This window comes from Phalacrocorax aristotelis, chromosome 18, assembly GCF_949628215.1.
Source record: "Phalacrocorax aristotelis chromosome 18, bGulAri2.1, whole genome shotgun sequence".
NCBI lineage: Eukaryota > Metazoa > Chordata > Aves > Suliformes > Phalacrocoracidae > Phalacrocorax > Phalacrocorax aristotelis.
The window spans coordinates 9461335-9484178 of NC_134293.1; the positions used below are offsets into that span (position 1 = coordinate 9461335).

The 22844-nt window shown below is 42.6% G+C and overlaps 1 protein-coding gene across 3 annotated transcripts in view; it reads left to right on the forward strand.

Annotated features, from left to right (window-relative positions):
- The window catches only part of LOC142066112 (sphingosine-1-phosphate transporter SPNS2-like), a 140337-nt gene that overhangs the window by 60769 nt on the left and 56724 nt on the right, over nt 1–22844 (forward strand). For all 3 annotated transcript variants that reach the window (XR_012663608.1, XR_012663609.1, XM_075113141.1), the window contains exon 3: nt 3371–3507. Coding sequence is in view for 1 of the 3 variants with exons in the window: in XM_075113141.1 (XP_074969242.1) it covers nt 3371–3507 (137 nt within the window). In the remaining 2 variants the exon portion in view is untranslated. The remainder of the gene's footprint in view (nt 1–3370; nt 3508–22844) is intronic.

Here is a 22844-nt window from a genome sequence, read left to right on the forward strand (position 1 = left end):
ATAGGAAGAGGCTGGCACAAGTGCCAGGCTCCTGTACTGGAATGCGTCCCTCTCTGTTATGCTGCAGCCATCTTTCTCTGCAAATTAATCGTGTTTCTGCTGCCTCTCTCTCCAACTGAACGTGCTGGCAGTTTTCTGTCTTCTGGATAAGGTATCTCCTTCATGGTGTTTAGTTGTTGCGGAACCTCAACTCCTGGTCTAGAGTAACTCGGGTTTCCATCCCACCTGGTGTCGTGCCCTAGATTCATTCACCTCTACTCTGCTAACCCAGTCTGTTGTTCAGGAGTCTCATCTGTCATTCGCAGGAGTAATTGCAAAAATTGATTCATGGGAAATGCCTGTACCAGGCAGATCCTTTTGACAGACCACACAGCCATCATATTCTGCATTTATTTGAGTCAATCAATGCTGTGATGCATATTTGGGTCATAAATACTCTGATATAAATTGCATTTATTATTATGACAGCTGTGTTCCATTACCTATTATTTATTAGGTTCTGTTGTCCTTCCGTTTCGCACCTTGTGGAGCTGTCAAGTCAGCTGCTTACCAGTGACAAAGCTCACAGCTCACTTCCGAATCTTCCAGAAATAAATTCTCTGAAGGGATTTGAGTAACAGCAGGATGTATATTATTGGAAAGGCATTGGACGATCTTTTTTTCAGTTTGTTTTAAAATGGAAAGAGGAGGTTTGTGCTTTTTGCCTGCTTTTGCCCAAATTCCATAATTAGTCTTCGCGTTTATGATCCAGAGGTCATTGAAGCTGATAATCCCACTGATTAGTGTGAATTTTGGATCACACCTCTGTGTCTCCAAGTTGAATTAATCAGGTTATTCGATATTTGAAGTGGTGGGATGCTGACTTGGATGGTTCTAATTTTCCCTGGGAAGCTTTTTTAGCTTCATGTCTTTTTACATCATAAAAATGGCAGAATATCTGATTCTGAGATGAATGAATTTCAGTGTCCTTCCAAGGTTGAGGTCAAATTGCAATGGGCACACAGCTCTGTCCGAGTCAGAGTCATTTTCTGTCTCTCATTTCCAATAAACAGTCACATATCCTTTGTGCCAGGCTGCTGCACCAGCTTTGCAAGGTGCCGCGCGCTTTGGTGTTAATTCAGGAAAGCACTTAATCATGGAATTGATGACTCTAAAGTGCTTAATATAAGCATGTGCTTAAGTGCCTTGTTGGACTGGGGCCAGCGCAGATGTACCCTTGCAGAGCAGAGATTTGTAAGCCACTTCTGGTCTACTGGAGCCGAATTCACTGGAAATGAAGGGTTTCGGGGGTGTGCATCTCAGGGGGCTGGACTGTGCTGCAGGGGTGGGTGAGCATGACAAAGTGCCCCTGCATGGGGGAGAGAGCATTTAGCAAGGCAGTGCCTGTCCTGCGACTAAGCAGGGAACCAGGGTGAGCAGAATGGTGCTGCTCTTGGGCTACACCAAGCGTTGCACGCACCAACTGAGCGGGTGGCGGGAGCCTGCGGGAGCAGAGACCCGCGCTGGAGACACGCAACAGCCCTGTCTGGCAAAGCTGGGCTCTGCCCCAGGAGTGCGCCCTGCAGGGAAGGGGCAGCAGCGCTGCCTGGTCATCCTGAAAGGTATCATCCCCGCAGACCCACCCAGGGACTGGTTCCCTGGGGATAGAGTGCTAAGCTGGGTTTCAGACTAGCTGTGTAGTTTCTCTGTAAAACACAGGAGGTGAAAACACTGCGTAAGTTCTTGTAGTTGTATTCAACAGGTCTTGTTTGCACAAGGATTTTGGGATAGATGCGGGGACTGAGTGTTCTATCAATAGGGTTTATGTGCTGGCTTAACAGCAACATTTTCCATAGCACTGCTATTGAAACATGTGTGATATAATGTTGATGTTCTTCTTTTCATGTCTTAACAATTCTGTCTTATCTCCATTTATTTTACTCTAAATGTAAAAAGAGTAAATCTGTAATTCTGATCAAATATCACAGTGCAAAATTGATATACGCACAATCATATGGCTCACAAAATATAGATGCAAATGGATATGTATTATTTATAAAGCAGCTTTGACATCTTAATGTACTAAAAAAAAGAGACAGATCATTTCATAGTTCATCATTCTGCACATTTTTGAGCTATCATATATCATCATCCATGAAAAATTCATAATTTTGGTCTTACCCACTTTAATATTATGTGTGCATTCCAGCCAAAGGGGTGTGTGTCCTTTGCTCTTGCCTTTTTTTCCCCTGTTCTGTCCCCTCCACACCCTTTTTTACAATTAGAAGTAGATGGCTGGGGTTAGACAATACCAAAAGCCTACCCTGCCTTCCAGGAGCTGCCCAATAATTAGAGAGAGTCATAACTCTGTGACTAAATCGGGATCTCCAGGTACTCTAGTGACCCGCCCAAATCCTCCTGGGCTTGCTGAACCCAAGACAGTCAGTGAAAGTCAAAAAGCTCATACTACGTGGCAGTAAAATCGATGTGGTTGGTCTCATCCAAATCTCTAATGTGGACAGAGAAAAGACAGGTATAAATCAGCTTAAAACCTGGCAATTTCTGCCCTAGAGGAGTGAACTCTGAAGTTGAGGGGATTCTGCAGAGGTTATTCTATAAAGAGCCTCATTCCTACATGACAGGTCTTGGGTTAATGCCCTGGGTTTTTTGGGGGGACAAGCAAAGGGGAAAGGTGAACTTGCAGTTGTTCAGATGAGGACGTTCCTTGCCTGTTAGGGCTTTGTAGGTTAAAACTCTTTCCTTTAGTGAAATTGTTGCTCAGTGATGGGTTTAAATACAAGTTCAGTGCTGGTGGAAGGATCTAATGAGGAGATGGGAGCTTTCTGTCTTAACTACAGGGCTGAGGCCAGGAGGATACAGTAGCATTAACTGTTTTTCCTCACTGTTTCATGGTTGCCTTAAACTACTGCTAGGAAGGAGGAAAGAACTTCAGTTTCTGTGGCCTATTTCTCATTGGTCCCTGCTGCAAGACCCACCAAGGAACCCTTGGCATGCTTTCTGTTTGCTTGAAACTCCTTCCAACCTCTACTTCACCTTCTCAGTGACATTTAGGCAGAAGCTCCTAATTTATTCTGCTCTGGTTTTGCCCATTCCCAGATGCTGAGCTCCCAGCGGACTCTGAGGGGCTGGTGCTTTCAAATGTAATATGAATTCACTGGTCTGAAGTTTCTCTGGGAATGAAAAATCTGTTTGATTAAGGAAACACTGACTTCTGAAAGCCTATCAGACTGCGCAACTTTGTAGGTCAGGGCTGCAGAATGTCTAATTAAATGGAGCTGCTCCCTAGAGGATTCGGCTTGCAGAAAATGAGTTTTCATGTTCTTGGCCTGATGTTTATTAAATGTTTCTTTCCTTTTTCCTTCCTTTGCAGTTTTCATCTGTAGTTTCATGGTTGCAGCACCTATCTTTGGTTACCTTGGTGACCGTTTCAACAGAAAGATCATTCTCAGCTGCGGGATCTTCTTTTGGTCAGCTGTCACTTTTTCAAGCTCCTTCATCACTGAACAGGTAAGACCTTTGCAAAGGGACTTTGCAGGATGTCCTGAAAAGATGGACAATACGTTCCTAAAAAACTCCCCACTCTCCATGACAGTGTGCTCAAGGGTTACATATCCCTCTGGTGTGTGTTTGACACAGAGCATGTTGCATTATCTGACCTTTTGTGGGTGAAGTGTGGTCTGTGTAACTGTGTTTTCTTAACTGTGAAAGCTGTTATACTTTGATTGTCCACATTCATAAAAAAATAACAGGTAAAGTATATCTAAGCAAGAGTTTCTCTTGACATAAGGGTTTTGTTTTCAGGGATATCCTAAACAAACTTCAAAAGGCTTAAAAATTACTTGATACCTCGATGGCTATATAGTGGTTCTCTTGTCTTCTGATATGTGAGAGAAGCCATTGGAGTTTGTTGGGAAGTCTGCTTCTGGTACGTGGAATGACAGAATGCGTCCAGCAGCAGTTTTACACGTGCACTTTGTTTCCTGTCCAACGAAGGCAGCGAAGGTGGATGACAGCATAGGGATTAGGCATAGTTTCAGCTCCTTTAATGCTAGGTGACAGATATGTCTGGGGAACTGATCATGGACTTGTAAGGCTCATTTAATTTTGTCAAGCTATGCACAGCATCCCTCACCTGCTTTCAGGACAGGTACAGTACCCCGTTTTGAGGACTCCTCATCGCATTAGTTTTCTTGCCTGTCAGAGGCACTTGGAGGAAACAGTGATCTGGCAGTTTCTGGGGAAAAATATCCTCTTGTTTAAATCATGTTATAGAGGAGGTTTAATTGCTGCAGGTGGCAACATTCCTGGAGAGACAAATCACAGCTCCTGGCATCATCAGACTGATTTCCCCAAGGGAGGCAGGGACATTGCTCATCCTTTCTGTCCAGCTGCGTTCCAGAGATTGCAGCACTGCGGTCACGCCTAAAGAATGACAACCAGGAACTAAACCTCTCCGCCCTGCTCCCTCCTGCCCGCACACATGCTCTGCAGTTTCTAATAAAAGAGAATTTCCACCTAAAGCGGGCAGTGGCAGTCACATGTCTGTCTGGCTTTCATGTTGGATTGATTGTTGCTGCATTTCTAAAGAAAAACGCATATGGCCAAATGTAGAAGCCTTTAACTCAGTAAATTGTTTTGGTGTATAATTGGTGAGGAAGCGTCCTTTCAGAGAGAGAACATCTCCCATCTAAAGAGAAGAGGGTGTTTTGGTTTTCTTTTTTTTTTTTCTTTTCCCCCCCCCCATTTATCTTCATAACATTCTGCAAAAGCAGCTGTGATCAGAGCGCAACGAGGGAAGCATTTTATGAAGGAACCAATTACCTGCTTATAAACACTTCTCATGTTATGAACAGGCATTCATGCTCAGGTTCTCATCGCTCCCTCTGCAATAGGCCTAGTCCCATAGTTGCAAGTAGTGGAATGGACTGATGTAATCTATGTTTTCAGAGTTTATTTTGAGTTGAAGGATCCGGGGCTTATTAGCTGAAGTAGTTCGTGGGTTAATACATATGGTCATCAGTGTGCAAAAGCTCAGAATGGAAGTGGCATATTTTTAGCCAAAGAAAGGGAAAATAATGTTTATAAAGCTGGAATATGTTTGGAATCCAAACCCCGATGTTTTGGAAGTCACAAGAGAGCCAAGGTCAAAATAGCCTGACCTGTGTTAATTCCCCCAGGATTTGCCTTAGTACTAACTCTGAACCCAAACTACAACCTTGGACACAATCTCCTAAATATTGAGAAAAATCCCCCATCCTGATTTTACTGTGATCCTCAGCTCTAACGGAAGACTTTATCTATAAAGCCAGAGGTCTCATACCCAGCTCTTGTTATCTACTCTGGGAGATTATGGAAGATTTCACAGCTGCTGTATGGATGTGCTCAATCCAGTGGCTGCAGCAGCTGAGCAAGGTCATAGGAATAGTCCCGACTTCCCATAGCATCCCTACCACCTTGGTACCCGTTTTGGAGGCCTGATCTCTAATTGGGAAGACATGCCACATTGAACAAGGTGAATTCCTAAAGTACTAATGAGAAAAAGGGTCAAAGGAGAGCTGATGCAGCTTTTTTTTCCTTCATGCAGTGACTAACTAGGCATTTTTCCTGATCTTTGTCTTCTAGGATTCATTTGAGGAGCAAAACGCTGGCTCTTCTCTCAGCATTTTTTCTTTCTTTTAAGACTGTATTTGTGTTTGTCAGGGGGGAAGGCTAGGAGCTGAATGAAATATGAAAAACTCTTTGCCGGCCCAGATAAAAGCAGTAGTAAGGCTACTGTAAGCAGATAAGGAGTCACATCCAAGCCAACATGAAAACACAGGGCTAGAAGGAGCAAGTTGGCACAGGCTGAGCCCATTGAAATACTGCACAGAAAACTCCTTTATGTGGCGACAGCAAAAATACTGAACTAGGCAAGAAACAATAGCCATTCAGTAGAAATAGCAAACTGTCTTCAAGGATTGGCTTTCTTCAAATTTTGACAGTGTCTAGTGCCTCGTGCATGCTATCACTGTGTAATTAAATAGAGTACACATCTGCAGGGTTCAGATTTGGAGTGTAAATGGAAAGAGACAGCTTAACAAAGGCAGAAAGCAGCTACAGAGCTGGTGGACTATGAAAGCACCCAATTTGTAAAGGTTTTTGGCAGTGTGTTAATATCCTGGCTAAAATTTGGACACTTAAAGGAAAACAATCAAAATGCTATCATTTGAGTGAATATCTAGATTATTTGTAATTTATTGTGCAAACAAGCATACAGAAAAGGCCATGTTAATTCTTATCTGTCAAATTATTCAATAAAGAAATACCCACCTGGCAAGAAAAGGACATGGAGTGAGAATCTACCTGAAAGAGATGGATTTTTATCTGGAAAAAAGGATTGGAACACAATGAAACATTTCATCTAAGATACTATCTAAATGCTGTTTCATGCTGTTTGGGTTCAAAAGATAGTGACTGAAAATTGGCAGGTAAAACAGGGAGTTGGGTGTGTATGACATGCGGACATGCAGTTGCTACAGAGCACTGCATTAAAGTTTGTAACAACTTATTAAAATATCCTTATTTATTACCAAATATCTTTGGGCTATTAATATGGAATAATGACCATCATGTAAATGAAGAATGAATCTCTATCTGGTGGTAGCTACTAAATAATAGGCTTTCACAGGAAACAAAGAAAATCACACCAAAATGTAAGGATCGTTACAGAATATGGAGGGGGTGACAGTTACAGAAAACAACGATGCATGGATTCCATGCATAGCAAAATAGCGATAGGAGAAATAGATACGTAAATGTTTGGTTGCTGTTCATGAGGTCTTAAATTACATTTAAAACAAATCAAAATAAGGAACCCAAATAAATTCATGACAGAGACTAATTCCATAAATATACCTGGTTTCATGGATAAAAATAGCTAATGATAAATTTAACTAAAGAAAATAATCAGAAGGAACAAGACTGGGATAATATTGAAAAGGTCACTTTTTTATTCTGTCAAGTAATGTGACTTGGCTATTTGTATTAGTGCAGAATTTATAGAAAAATAAGAAATGAGCCCTCCGGCACTTTGGCTCTAGTACTTGCACATTTCTGCTCTATAATACCGTTTAGCAATTTCTAAAATAAAAGTTGCATTAAAAAAATTATTAACAAACTTGTTCATTAATCTAAAATTAGTTGAAGTTGGTACATATTTAGACATATCTCTAGATTAGCTCCATTTATAGAAACGTCAATAAAGTATGCATATATCTTAATTTGTATTTTGTAAGTACAAACACCTGCTTAGAAATTACCTTCCTTTATGTGTGCCTTTTAATCAGTTCTGCACCTGCAGTTACACAAATGCTGGTACTTTCACCTGCAAAACCACTTCTTGTGTTGTCTTGTCTTTTGGCAAGCATTTGGAGAGAACACTTTCTGGCTGTTGGTTCATGCTCCAAAATAAATCAGCAAAAAATAAGTGAGCTGCTGTGCAGTATAGGGTCGTATCACAGAGAAACGCCCTGAGCACACAGACTTCACGGAGTCTCTTCACCAAGATGCATTTCCATCCACACAAGATGCTAAATATGTGTCTGTCTCCCCTGTATCAATATAAACTCTGATTTAATACGTAGCCAGTTTTTTCTCCGGATAGCAGTTTGATGAGCATAGTGCCTGCTTGCCTGTGTTGTGGCTGATCGCCTCGAGCTGCTTCATATTCCAGGACATCACTGGAAAGAGTCTATAGTCCCGATTGCACCATTTCTCTCTTTCTGAACAGTTTCACGTGAGGCAGCTTGGTATCAGGAACGATCAGGCCACGTGCTGAGAGTTTGTTTCTGGCTGCTTGGATACCTACATCTCTTAGTCATAATTACAGTTCTCGAAACCTTGCTTTTGGTGCTAGCCTTCCTGCCCCTCAGCACAGACTTCTGAGGGACCAGGACCCCTCTCCCGCATGGGCAGACGCCAGTTTCTTAAAGCAAGAAAGAGCTTGGAGGCGGAAATTTGCAGACTGTTCTCCAGTCCTGTGAAATACTGCTATTTCCCATGTAAACATCTTGAATAAAGCGTATTCTGTGTAAAAGGGATGCTGTTTTACAGATGAGCAAAATATTCTGCTAAGTAGTTTGGCTCCACTAGGCTGGGAGACCAAGTGTACCCGATAATCAACCAGACCAGGCTGTGGTAATGTGGGTTTGCTGGGAGACATCAGAGCTGCAGATGGTAGAAAGTTTGGAAATGGAAAAGCGAAGAATTAGCAAGATAAACCAGGAATGTGCTTTTGAATCCTCCAGTTCTTGGTAAATAATTCTGCGTAAATGTTGATATAGCTAACATGATAAAGCAGTTTGCTCCCACTGCAAGTTAATGTGGATAGGTATTTCTACTAGTGTTTTTTTTTTTATTTTCGTCTCCTTTTGATTTATCTCTGAAAGAGGAAGAAAATAGTCCACTGTGGGATTCCAGTTAGCCTGCAATGTCCTGTCTTTCAGACTTACCAGATATATATTTATTTCCAAAGCTTGTCTTTCAAGGAGTTCTAAAAGAGAAGCAACAAATTATGTGCAGTACGGAACAAATGGTTAGCTGGGCTAATTTGAAAAAACATAAGTATAAACCAACCCTACCCCCCTACACATGATGATTCACTCCAAGAAAAAAAAAAAAAGCCTTCAGACTTACGTGCTCTAGCAGAAGTTGTGTAATAAAACATGCAGCTTCTGTTCCTTGGCTTCCACGGTGCAAGATAAATCCACAGTTTGAAAAACAGAAACAAACAAACTAAAAGCCCCAAGCCATCGTTTTGTATCTAAGAGGTACTGAGTGTTATCTCTGAAGTCACCATGAATTACTGGAATGTTTATATCCCACTGTTCCTTCCTATTATTTTTGAGCAGAACTCTAGTTTAGAAAGAAGGCATATTAGATCCTCCCAAGCGACTTTGTGAAGTCTGCGGCACATACGTTCCGTCCCTTCCCTTCCCACAGATGCAGTTCCTGACAGTTGGTGTGGCTGGTACAGGAATCGGTGCTGGAATTAACACTGGCTGTTCATGGATGGGGGCTCTTAGATGGCTCGGGTGTATTTTGCCAGCCCTGGAGCCCTACAGATGAGCATACGCTCTTGACATTTGGATTCCCGCATGCTTGCCCTTTTGGTAGACTGCTCAGGGAAAATATAGTCCACTGTGTGCTCTCTTATCACCGAGGAAGAGATTAGGGTGGGTAATATACAACAGTGTTGCTTTCGAACTGCCAGCGGTGTCAACACTCAAAGTACTAAGTGCTACTATTACATCCCTCTGTGTAATGCTGGTATAGGGCCCCGCAGCACCGCCTCGAGCTGTAACCGGCTCCTGCTTTGCCTCTGAAGTTGAGACATGACAATCTGTACCTCCTTCTCCCCAGCTCTCAGGGCTCCCTCCTCCCCAGAGGAGAGCTGCTGTGCTGGGGGGCCGGGGAGCAGTGGGTGCCAGGGGAGGAAGGATGCTGTGCTGGAGTTAGGTGGCTGCGAAGCCCCAGATGAGAGGCAGGCTTTAGACTGCAGAGTGAAATTCTTCATGGACTGATTTTGCCTCACTTTCCCTCTCCTGTATGCCTGAAAGCAGATGGTTTGAAGAAAGATAATTCCCACGGCCCCCTTTAGACCTGCTTCCCCTCTCAGCAGCCTCCTCTGCAAAAGGCTTACTTGTGCTGCAGTGTGCTGGTGATGGCTTTGCCCACCAGGAGAAGAGATGGACTGACATCAAGTCTGGTTATATGTACGGCCACCTATACGTACCTGCACATATGGCTGCTGGAGATAGAGTTACCCCACCAAGGGTAACATTCAAGAGCTGCAGCTCTTGGGATGTAGAAATTGTCGGGTTCTTGCAGCAGTTCTGCTGTGAGAAACTTCCTTTGTGTTTTCGTGGCTACTTGACTCTCCAGCTCTAGCTACATCTAGATCAAGATATAACGAAATCCGTGCTCCCTGGAGAAGAAATATGAGAGTTTCTATGGGAATTGAAAGGCACAATTTCTTTGACTCCTCTCCGGCAAGAAGGCACCTGCTGCTCCTTCCCATTGCTATTCACAGCAGTCTTACAAGTTTTACTATCTTGCATTTTTTAAATATGGATTATGTGAGGTATACTGTAGGAAAAGAATATTCTATTGCTTATTCCTCTCAATAATGAAATATTGGCTGAGCTGATCTTAAGGTATTCTGGGCATCTGTCAAGTCTTGCTAGCGTCTTCAGCACAGCTGATACCAAATACTGTATGGGAAACTGCTTTCGTGTAAGACCAACGTCTTCTCTTGCACAGCTAAGTGTAATGATTTGAACTCTTGAATCCTGGGTCCTCATTGTTCCCTCGGATTTTGCTGACCTGGGACAGAAGAGATGGGAGAAGATTTATATAGATTAAATAGTTGCAGCTTGCTGAAATAGGGTGCAGAATTACTGTCGTGTGTTTGTCTCCTAGCTGCTTTATATTCCTACCTTGTTCTGTTCTACCTGTCCCTCTTCCAAAGGAAACTATAAATAAAAAACAGGTTAGGGTGTTCTCAGAGCATCAGCCCTAAAAAGCCAATCTATGAGGGGAGGAGGCTTTTCATAGGTTTTATAAGGAATTGAAGTGTTGGACTTTCTGCTCTGAGTGTTGGTTTTCTTCCCTCCAGTACCTGCGTCTATTTATCTATAAAGCATTTGGAAAGAGTTACTGAAAACACAGCTGGTGATGGCTGCCAGCAGAGAGACAGGGTATAGCTCCAAAGCTTATTCAGAAAGCTTATTTGTGTGATGAGAAAAATGAATTTAAGGAAACTATCATAAGGAATATCTTTACTGTACACAGAATTTCCTGTCTGCAGTGTGTCTGGAACGGGATCAGTTCTGCCCTCCCCTCCGGGACCCACGAGCAATCAAGATTGCACCCCCCAAGTCCCACCTTCCCCAGGTAGGGACAGTTTGGCACCACATCCCATCAAACTTCTCAAATTACCCCAGTTGTGTGCTGTTCTGTTCCTAAGTGTGCCTCCTGCCCTCTGCTACCTACTTTTAGGTTATTAATTGGTCTGAAATCATGCAATATCTGAATCAAACGCTGTGGATGCTGAAAGAAGAAATGTTTCTATCGCTGAGTGTCGTAGCTCACCTGAACTGACGCATGCTGCTGCGCAGGCTTCTGTCGCCAGCTCATTAAAATCAAGGTAGCGATTGGCACTGAAATGTCAGAGCTGCTCCTCAGAGCTCAGGCATTTTCTGGAGCAGGTGGACAGAGGTTTGTGCTGGAAGACTCTCATGAAATAGGCTTGAGGCTTAATGCTGATTTGCAGTGGGTCTCAGTGCGGGGTCCCTGTAATTGCCTGTCCTCTTTTGTAGAGAGCCATCGGTTATCTATGTTACTGGAAGATGTTGAAATCATTATCATAGGGTCTGTGACTGTGGTTCCGATTCAGCTCCTCCTTTGGAAGCCTGTGGGAACCTTTTGTGTGTCTTTGTGGGAATTGAGTCAGACCCTATATCTTTTTAAATCAGTATGCTTATATTTGATGCTTTTTCATTGGAACATGAAAATGCCTGGAGGCAACAGCTGGGGACTGTGGTGCCGGCATGAAAGATCTTCACAGGCCAAAGACCTTTCCAGCTTTGTCCCATTTTTATGCAGAAACCTGAATTTACAGTCTCTAGGTTGAAGAGTAGGAGAGTTCAGCCACTATGTCAGTTAGTGGATGGTTTGGAAGCAATGGCTGCCGGTAGCTGCCATCCTGCCTGTCCTGCTTTTATTGTGCCTGAGCAGGAGATCTCACCTGGGTTGGTTATTTGCTGAGAAGGCAGAGGGAAGAAGGCATATTTATTTCATTCCAGGCTCTGTGTGTCTTGGAAGCACTCCTCCTTCTTGTGTTGCCTATTAAAATGTATATTCTGCTTGTCGTACTACAGCAGAGGCCTAACCCCGGAGCGTGCTGATGGAACACAAAAAGGATGTCTTATTGCTTCAACCCAGCCTCATTGGAAATCTCTATAATGCTTTAGCATTATGCTTTATAAATAATTATTACAGCATCTTAAGCTCAGCTTCATTCAAAGCATCCCAGGAGTGGAAGAAAGGGAAAGTTGTCCTTAAATAGATGGACTGAACCACTGGGGAGGAAAAATAAGAATTTTTTTAAAAAAAGGCATGTAAGTTTCCAAGCAAATGTTAAAATACAGAGTAAGGAATTATAAAATTTCCGATGAGCTTAACGTGATCCTTGCAGTAGTAGTGGTTGTGACCTGAGGAACGCAAGTCATTGCCAATGCGGTGCTCCAGCGTCGCATGCGGTGCGTCAGTACTGGGGAAGTCTGGCTCGGTCAGACGAGTTCAGAAGGCGAACAAGTCACTACTGCAGTGTCTGGATGGTGCTGTGTGATCCCATTCCTTTGGAAATAAGCTTCCCAGACAATTGTGTATTGAGGGTATTGAGAGGATGCCAAGTTGGTGGGGTAGAACGCGTCCCTTCATGTTTCACTGGGGTGTTCAAATACGGGTCTGGAGAAATGCTACCGTTCGTTTAAGGGTGTAAGCTGACATGTACTTAGCATGGATGTAAATGAGGCGGCTTACGGCTTGTGGTCTTGAGGCTTATGACTTGGAAAGAAGCACGATGCTTCAGGAGAGTTTGGTTAATGTGCCCCACAGACAAAAGAAAACAATTCATTCAACCCAGTTTTAGGCTCGTCAAGAGGCCTGGAAATAAACTTTGTATTAGCAGGGCCTTGGTGGTTCTTGAAGGTTGTGCATATTGTCCTGAAAAACAGGATGCAGGAGAGAGGGAAAGTGTTGTTCAGCCTCTTTGGCTTGTGTTCAGATGCAAAAGTATGGATTTGGGCCTTTCTTTGGTTGAGCTCTTGGTTGCCTGCTGATACAAAAGCATCAGTCATACTATAGGAAGTGTAAGTGCTTCTTCAATAGCACACGCAATCTGTGGCCCCCTGGGTCATGCATAAAGGCTGAAAAAAGGACCATTGTGTTCTGAGTAAAGTGCAAATAGTGTGAAGATGGGAAATTTCTTCTAGTACCAGGTGCTAAATTAGTCTTTTGAAGTGTTGACATTTCTTTTAAATGCATAAAGTTCACATGCTACACAAAACACTGCATTTGCAATTCAGATAACATTGAATTAGAGTACTAATCTCAAAGCCACGTAATAGATTTTGAGCTGGAAATCCCTGGGAATGGTGCTGATCATCATGTCTGAAAACATGATTGACAAAGTCTCATGAGAAGATAGTGACAAAACATGCAAATGCATTTAATATAGTTAAATAGGATTGTCATTTTGTCAAATAGGCTGGCTGTAGAGAATGAAATGAAGCTACAACAAGACAAAACCTTGCCAATTAATAACGCTTCAGCTAGCAATATAACAACCGTTCAAAGAAGATCATGAATAAGAAGAAGCTGCTAGGTAGGAGGAGCTGGTAGATGCCTCAGTTTCTCTCTAGAAATCTGATGCTAAAAATGAGACATCTCTCAGATGTAGGTCAAACATACTGCAAGGTCAGCCTCTCTCACAGTACTGGGGCGCTTCTGGATCCTGACTGAGTCAGCAAGCCAGAGAAGTGTGCAAACAGAAAGCAGGAAGAAAAAAATTTCAGAGTTTGGAATGTTTTGGGCAGTTTTTCAGCAAAGTCGCCTGAAAGGTCTAACCTGCTGGTGTACTTAAATTTGTAGCATATGCAAAGTAAAATATGCCAAGAATCAGTGGAACCAACAGTATAGGTAAAGTTGCTGGGACTATAACTTTGTGTGTGGTAATTTCATTTAAACCTCGAGGTATTCCATTAAAACGTGTCCTTCACAGACTCTCAAAACTTGTTCTACCCTTGAAAATGCATATAGTTAGGGCAAAACATTCACACACCTGGGTGTCGCTGTCAGTTGGCTGATGCTTTTTTTAAGAGGTGCTGTGAAATCAGTTTGTCCAGTTGTCTCGGGGATAGGAACATGGGGTTGTGCTCTCCAAGGATGCAACCTGTCTGTTGGATTTGACTACATTTTGGGTTAAGAATGGGTCCAAACCAAAGAGTGTTTGAGCCCATCAGGTTGATGTGGTTAGACCTCACACGTTTCTGTAGACAACATTGAAGGTGGAGATGTTGCTAGTGTTATAGATCAGTGCCTGTAACTACTGGTTCTGCAAAATCTGCTATCTGTTTATAGCTGGGTTGCTTAGATTCAGTGTTTCCTTGTGACTCATTTGTGGCTGGAACACAGCAGCCTGTTACTACCTGTGAGTATTCTTTAGTTTCATGTATGCCAGGTCATATTCCAGCTATTATTATTTGATTTATTTTTTTTGTGTCAAGAGCCTTGCATTGTTTCCACAGTTGCAAAAATCCCAATCCCTATTTTTGTGATTATGTTATGATTGTCTTTGCCTCAGGAAGGGAATGGTGATACCGCCTAGCGCCAGAGATATTTGTTGCAAGTGCTGATAAGTGTGTTCCACCTGACAGATCTGGAACAAAAAGCAACAGTTTGCTTCCGACCCAGAACTATTAAGGTTCTCAGGGGAACAGTTTTGGAAGATACATGTTGGCCGAGCTGCATGTAATGGTTTTGTAACACGGATAAGTGACCACTGTTTCAGCCATGTGAAATGCTACGGACTCCTCTGTGTCTTACAGCAGAGCCACAAGGGTGAAAAGAAGTGCTTTAACTCAGTGTTCTAGCAGGCACTGGTAGCATGGGGCTCCTTATGATCCCTATGATTTATTTGAAAACATCAACCTTTTTCTTTAAGGTCTATTTTATCAGTAGCTGTGCACATAGCACTCTGCTGGGTGGCGTTCTGGTGAGTAGCCAAGCTAATCTGTTACGTTCCTTCCAATTACATTCCAGACTAAATTGAGAAGAACATAAATCCCACCATTTGAGTGTCATGTAATATTTTTACCACAGGCGGGTCAATCAGATGAAAAGCCCTTCAATTAGTAAGCTGAAATGCTGCTTTGTCTTAACTGAGGCTATTGTCAGGACCTGGTGGTGCTGCTTCATCACCCAGTGTCTTGTAATTACATTATCTGATTGGATGGAGAATAGGAACTGGGCTTACTCTCCCCCCCCGCCCCCTTTTTTTTTTGTTTGTTACCCCAAAATTACTGAAAAGTAGTAGAAGAGTCCATCAGGACTGCCACAGGTTTGAAGGGAGGGCAGTGATGGGAACCTGGTTTTCGGGCACTGCAATTTTAATATTGAAAGGGAATTTCACATTCAAAATTTACAAGTAGCTAAGAAAATCTTGGCCCTGATTTTTGTGCCTGCAAAGCACACAGCAGGTCCCTGCAGACTCTGGGAAGCGGTGTGGGAGTCTTGCTACTTCCAGGGTGTTTTTGTTTTTCCTCCAGAGTGCTTAATTAGGTGCTTCACTTCAGAGCCTATCTGTAGGTATCCAGTTGTTAAACACTTCAGTTGCTGATTGAAGGGTGTGATGAGTGAAAAAGGAATATCTTACAATCTTTATTGGTTATTTTTCCATACTAAATAATAGTATAAATTTCATAAAATGAGGACGCTTTAATCAGCCATAATCTCAGGTACATTTCCAAATAAAACTTTCCACATTCAATTAAGTGTGCCTGAATAGGTCACCTGGGAGAACTAAAGCCATTAGTAAATACTCGAGACAATCAAAGGAAAGGTGAGTGGACTTTGCTTCACCTCCCTTGATGATTTCCGTATTTAAATATGTATTTTGTTCTCTTTTTACTTGCTGTAGTCTGTCTTCTCCTTGCAGGTCTCTGAATATCAGCTGAATTTTCCCAAAAGGGAATTTTTCAAAGGTGAGGTGCTTAGACCTGAGAATTGGTAGGACACTTCATGCATCCAAAATGAGCTGAAGTTTTGAAGTGTTTGACATAGCATAGATGGATGCTGTAGAAGAATCAGAACTGCTTTAGAAGTTATACTATAAGTTCATCCTAATTGCAAAGGGTTTAAATATTGACCCTTGAGCAAATGATTCGTCAAGTATACTAATATTTCAGTAACTCAGTTGCTTGCTCTTAAGTCTTGACATGTGTACTGATCTCATCTGTAACACGCTTATAACCCCTACCAAGCATACAGAAAGTATGTGTGAATAAAGCGTGTGAATACTTGAAGGGAGGCCCAGGGCATTTTCACATCAGAGTTAGTGACCTGCCCTTCAGAGTTCAGGGGAAGACCTTTGGGTAAGAGAAGCGTCCTTTGTTGGACACAAATATTTAAACTTGTATACTTCCCGTGCCCTAGCCGGCTTCGGGGAAACAAAGTGAAGGAAAACCTATTTAAAGTGAATGCAACAGAGGCACAGTACATGAGATGGTATCTGCCATATGGATTTAACTGAGACTTTGAATAGCTTACCCTTGCTGAAGTAGCATCCTCACTCTAGAACTGTGCTTCTATCCCTAGACAGCCTGTAGTGCTGCTTCAATGTGTATCAATACCTGGCAGGAGGCAGTAAAGAAGGAGCCAGACTCTTCGCAGTGGTGCGAATGGTGAGGCAATGGGCTCAAACTAAAATACGGGAAATTCCATTTAAACTTCAGAAGAAACATTTTTACTGTGGGATGGTCAAACTCTGGAACAGGTTGTCCAGCGAGGCTGTGGCTTCTCCATCGTTGGAGATATTCAAAACTCAGTTGGATGTTGTCTTGAGCAACCTGTTGTAGCTGACCCCACTTTGAACAGGAGGCTTGGACTAGGCTATCTCCAGAGATCCTTTCCAATCTCAACTCTTCTGATTTTGTGACGTGCGTGCAAAGGAGAAGAGCAGTTTCAAAATGGTGATGAAAGATGGGCTTGGCATCAAGAGTTTGATTTGAAGGGAGGAAACGGTAGAACTTAAATCCAGTGGTGATAGGAGTTATGGGAAATGTGTGCAGTAGTGACTTAAAAGGCACTTGTGATTGTAAAGAGATGGGAAGTGAAAGGTAGTTACGGGTAAATGATGACATGCACAACAAGGGAAGAAATGAGTCTAAACCCAGTGGTGTCTCTGCAGTGGGCCAAATGGCAAAAGAACCAGCATCTGCAGTGAATCTCCTCCAGGCTACCCTGCCAGCATGACTCACGTCTGATAAGGGAAAAACATCTTGTTGGAGGTGAGAAGGGTAGTTTACAGTTACATTTATCAGACAGGTAACTGTAGCATGAACCTCTAAGGGCACTTGTGTCTCTACAGAAAACAGATAAAATACTGATAGCTCACAGCATTGCATCAGAGCTGATAACTCATCAACCACTCACCAACCAGACGCCACACAAGCATGTAGCCTGGCTAGTCACTCTCTGTGCCACCCAGAGATTAAACATAATCAACTCCTTTTGGTTGTAGGAAATCCTGAAAACAATGCTTGCCCAACCTACTAACAAGGGAGAAAAGTACCAACCAACAAAACATCACAGTAAACAGTTCTGCCCCCATGTTGTTTTGTATTTTGGCCTCTCTGCTGGCAACCCCCCTGAAGGATTAGTTAAGATTACTTGTAGATGAAGGTAGATGCTAATCTTCCTTTGTTTCTGTGCAAAGATCTTCCAAATGGTAATATACCAAAAGACCAAAATTTGGCTTGAATATTCAGGTACTTAAAAGTCTGGGCCGGACTTGACAGGAAGAAATGTTCTTCGGGGTTGGCATGGAACAAATCACCAGTACTAAATATGTAATCGCTCTCTAGCTCTTTACAATATTTATTCTCCTTTTATTAAAGGAGAGTTAGAACCATTCACATTTGAAAAGGTAGGGCGTGTGACTGTGTGGTCCGTATCTAGATTTGACACACCATTCCTAACAAATGTGTGGACCCAGGACATGTATCCACCGATGGAAGCCACGTGCCTTGGTTGTATGTATTCAAAATTTGGAAACCCTTAGGGGTAGGGGTGCACAGACATGGAAGATGTATTTAGGCTTATCTATTCCGCTTTAGCCTTTGTCATCCAGCCAGACACAGAACGGAATTTAAAAGATGAACATCATCATTTAATGTCATCTTGTCTTTCGTGATGCATCAATGTCCTTGGAAACTTTCAGGTTCTTAAAGGTGACCCCGTCATCCCTGGGAGGGCTAAGGGAAATGGACCAAATGTGTCACCTGCATTTGTAATGTCATTCCATTGCTCAGCTCTTCTAGTTACTCTCACCTAATGAGCTGGAATTTGAACTGTGAGTTTACAGGAGCCGGTGCTCTTAGTCACAATGCCAAAACTCAGAAGCATGTTCCTGGTTTGGTTTGCACCATGATTAATGGTACATCGTTACTGTACCTGAGGTGAAGGGTGAGGTGTGTCACCTCTAACCACTTAGATCCCTACAAAGTACTGATACGGTTGGGGAAACTTAATGGAGTGCAAGAGGAAATGGTGTTTGCCTGGCCAGAAAATACAGGTTCTGCTCGGGAAAGGCAAATGCTTGCACATGAGTCTAGCTGTCAAAAGGGACCACTGTTGTGCAGCCCTTGAATATACATTTGAGCCCTGTGGGGTTTACTTTGGTCAGCTGACTCCTGCAGTATTTCAGATTTATCTGTCTTCAGTTCGTCTAACTGATCACTTGTGCCTGCTGTAGTACCCTGGACGTTGTCAGTGCAAGACCCTGCCAGCTGTTGAAACGAAAGAGTATGACTGCAGTACAATTCAACTGAGTTTGCTCTAGAAACTCAGGGAAATTAAATCAATCCCAATGCTTTCTCCTTAGTTCATTGTCATTCCACACACATGTATTTTAGGCTTTGTGTGGCAATCCTAGCTGCCTGGTGGCATGGACGGTTTTCCTTACGCACGTCTTCTTTCCGAGGATACGAGCCCTGATTCTATATCCTTGTTTGCTGCATAATGTTTATATAACAAAAGAAGGAAAATATGGCAAACCTCAGTAGTTCAACTATGGAATTCCTTGGTGCTGAGCCCTCTTTTACAGAACCTAAACGTAGAAACCATAGGAGGTTAACTCAATATCCTCATATAAGAAAGGGTGCAGGTACAGTTGCTGTATAAAAGATCCTTCCTTTAGGTGCTGTGCATCCGTACTAGGAATTCGTACTAGTTGTATCTGCGTGATCTCATCCGCGTGTCCCTAGTCTGAAAGAAGCATGTATTCAGCTTGTTTTGTGCAGACCCTTACATTCAAATGCAAATACTTAATAACCAAAGCTTAAGGATCATATGATTCTTTAGACAGTAAATCTGGTGTTTCGGAGTTGTACACATATTTGGCAGATTATAGGTTTATAACTGACAGCTAATCTTTTAGAGAACTGTGGCTTAATTCCTTTTGTTAACTAATTAAAAAAAGAGAAAGTAGTGGAAGCTGTAATTAGACCTATTAAAACATGTATTACTCACTCAATGGCCTATACAACTGGGATAAATGCATAATTAGGAGGTTTGTCCAAACATGATTAAAGCTAGTCACGTGTCTTAGGCCATCAAACATTTATGTGTGCGTGAGATTGAGAGCGAAATCAGTATGAAAACGTGAATATAAACTATGTCATACTTTGTGAAGAAAATACATGAACTATCTTTTGGCATATTATAAATATTTAACTCAAATCACGGAAGTTTTTTTCAGGTGAAAATTCTGAACAGATTCTGTCGGGCCCATAGCTTCTAGCGGGATAGTGCCATTGGCAGCAGTAACCAGACCGGGTCCGTCTGTCCCCACAATCTATCGCTGCTGTTGCCTACAGTTTGCTGATAGTTTAAGAAACTTAGAAATCAGTAGGTTGCGCATTCCTGCTAGTGATCGGTGCGTTCCCTGCGGCATAAGGATTTGTATCCCTTTCAAAACTCACATCTGTTTTGGGGGATTGAGTTTCTTTTTTGTTTGGGTTTGTCGGTTGTCAAATACAAAGTAGTAAGGTCTTCAGCTTTAGAATTAGGGCATATTTTTCCTTCCATAGAGTTAAGAGATGGGAAGAAGGGAGCAGGTCCATTGACCTTTCTACCCCACGTAGGTGTGTGTGAGTGCTTTCTCTGTGCATGACTTTCTGGTGATGGCACCTCTTGAAGGGAAATTCCCAGGAAGACTGTGGCAGTTCTGGGTCTCCGTCAGCCACCATTCCTTCCCTGTGTTGATGGTTTGTGTATACGGGAATCCTCCGTGGCTTGTGTCTCATCAGCCCCTTTGTGGCACATGCAAGTTGGAGAAGAGGACTCGGAGCACCTTGGCATCCTAAATTGCCCCCAGAGCTCAAGCAGGCGCACTGTACGGTTCCAGTCTTCCTATGATAACCCTCTGCAGCTGTCCACATCTGGGCTGGTGCTAGGAGCCCTGCTGCAGCGTGACTGTGACTGCGATACCGCGTAGCACGTCGGGCTGAAGCACGGGCAGGGAGGGAGGTTTCTGCCATACGGTCATCTGAAGAAGACCATAGCGACTCTACAAACCAGGAGATGTTGGCAGCTCTCATGGAGGCACAGACACCTCTGAAATGACTGCTAACCAAAATTAAAGACATAAATAAACTGTTTGCTGTAATAGCTCTTTGTTTCAAAAAACTTTAGTTGCAAGCACTTACACAGAAAAAAAGACATTGAAGTATTGAGGTTGCTGGGCTTAACTTATGGAAGAGGAAGAAGCTCACGTGCTGAAAGCTGACTCAGATATTTTCAATTTTCCTGCCAGAGTGAGAACTATTTGCACACATGAACGAATTACGGAAGAGTTCCAAAGTAATGTTGAAAGGAATAAGCTTCTTTAATATATATCAATTTCTGCTTGGGGAACAGTGAAATTCAGTTAAAAGTCTTAGCTGCCTGTACTGCCTTTAAGCACAGATAATGTAGAGAAGAATTTGGCTGGTGTCAGCCCTTTTTGTCTCAGTAAACTGCTGAGAATCCTGGGGTAGGACAGAGAGGAAAAAGCACATGGGGAAAACCTAGGGTGGAGGAAATGGAAGAAGTGTCCTGCTACAGCTGTGGAGGAGAACAGTGCTTCCTCTGCGTGGGTAATATCTGACTTCCCCGTTTGTTTGTGTTGGTTGTCGTGTTCACATGCACTCAGAGAGGGAGAGAGGTGTGTATGGGTGTACGTGTACAAAACGCACACACACAAAATAGCAGTTGTCTATATTGCATACATAGTGGTTTGGGGGCCAGTTTCTAAGTGGTTCATGGTATGTCTGTGACCCAGATGAGTAGCAGCATGAGAGTTTTGGAGTCGTTTTTGTTGTTTGTATTTTTTCCTTCCTACATAAAAAATGAAGAGATTAGGCCTCTCTCAGAAAAGACCACTTTTTGTCTTGGGGAGCTACCCAGCCGTCCCTCTTCAGAGATGACAAAAACATAAGTTTTGACTGACTGATCAGAGATGGAAGATGGGGGGTTCTAGCTTCCTGTAACAAATTAATGCATAATTTTGTTGTATAGGTTCCAATAGGACGCATGCTAGCCAGAGATCTGGAAGAGATCTTTCAGCGGGATAAGAGGAGGCATTAGCTCTTTGATCATAGATACAGGGCTCCAAAACCAGGCACTACATAGAACTGACTATAAATAATTTCCTAATGTTGTTTTATGTTTTTTGTTTTGCCTAGTTGTTACACCTAAATAGCTGCATTTTCTGTAGTCTTTGAATATATGATCTCAGAAGGGCAATACCATTCATGTCTTTATGTTGATTATGCTTTTATAAGACTGCTTTTATTGCCAACTGAAGTCAGAATCTCATGACTTAAGTTTGGATACTGCTGCTTCAGAGAATATGGTTTAAATTTTAAACAGATATTTGGAGTGTTGAAAGCATGGGATAAGCCAGGGAGGACGATTTGAGGAGGAACTGGAGGAGGAGAGTGAACATGTTACTTGTTGCAGCTGATTTCATTGTACTGGGACTCTGAGTCAATGGCACTGATGGACCCGAGTTACTCTTTACCACAGTAGGAAAACTTTGTACGGTTTTCCTGCTTTACGCAAGGATTTTAAGAGGGACCTTATAACAGCATTATGTGGAGGAAATTCCTGTCCAGTGCATTCACTGGGAGTGATACTGGCTGGTGAGCACAACTTGTGTCACTTTTATGTAGGTATTTTATATTTGAGAAGAAACCAAAATCAGCCTCCAGTTCCCTCACTTTCTAATTCTGCATGACTAAGTCGTTCAGCATGTTATAAATACTGTTGCTCATTCCACATGCATTGGTTACCTGTGCACCAATCATTGTCAGCATATTTCTGCAGTGGAGTAGTTTGGCATTGGGTAATTGGCATAAATTAAATTGCTTGAGTCACAGCATTGCTCTTTCTGCCTACACCCACATGTGTCTGTTACGTATGTGCAGCTTATGGGAGATATATGAATGACAGCAGCACTGCAGACACCCTGCCGGCAAACAAGGAACTTGTATGCACTCAGAAAATAGGTATTGATGCAGAATTTACGTCAAAATAAGAGGAAGTGAAGAGCGCGCAGAAGTATTTGTTTTGTGTGACTATAGGAATCCTCAAGACATTCTTTTCAGCCAGAGCATTAAAAACAATGAAAACGTGTCAGTGGTAGATTTTTGTCTGCTGATGGATATATTTATGACTGAGGCGCATGGCTTGGTGTCTGCACGGCATTTTCCATATTTGTGAATGAGCCCTGTATTCTGGCTTAGCTTTGCTGTAAGGCGCAAAGACAGTCACTTCACTGTAACTCAACTTTTTCCCATCTGAAGAAGGGGAATCAGTAATCGCTCATGGTTCTCAAAGCACTTTTGTGTTTAAGGACGTATCATAACCCCTGCTGTTCTTCTCATAAATGATCCATAGACTAATAACAGTAAAATGAGGATTTCTAGAGGTTATATTTGTAGAAATAGATTTCCCTGTGCTTACAGTTTTCTGCAGTTGAC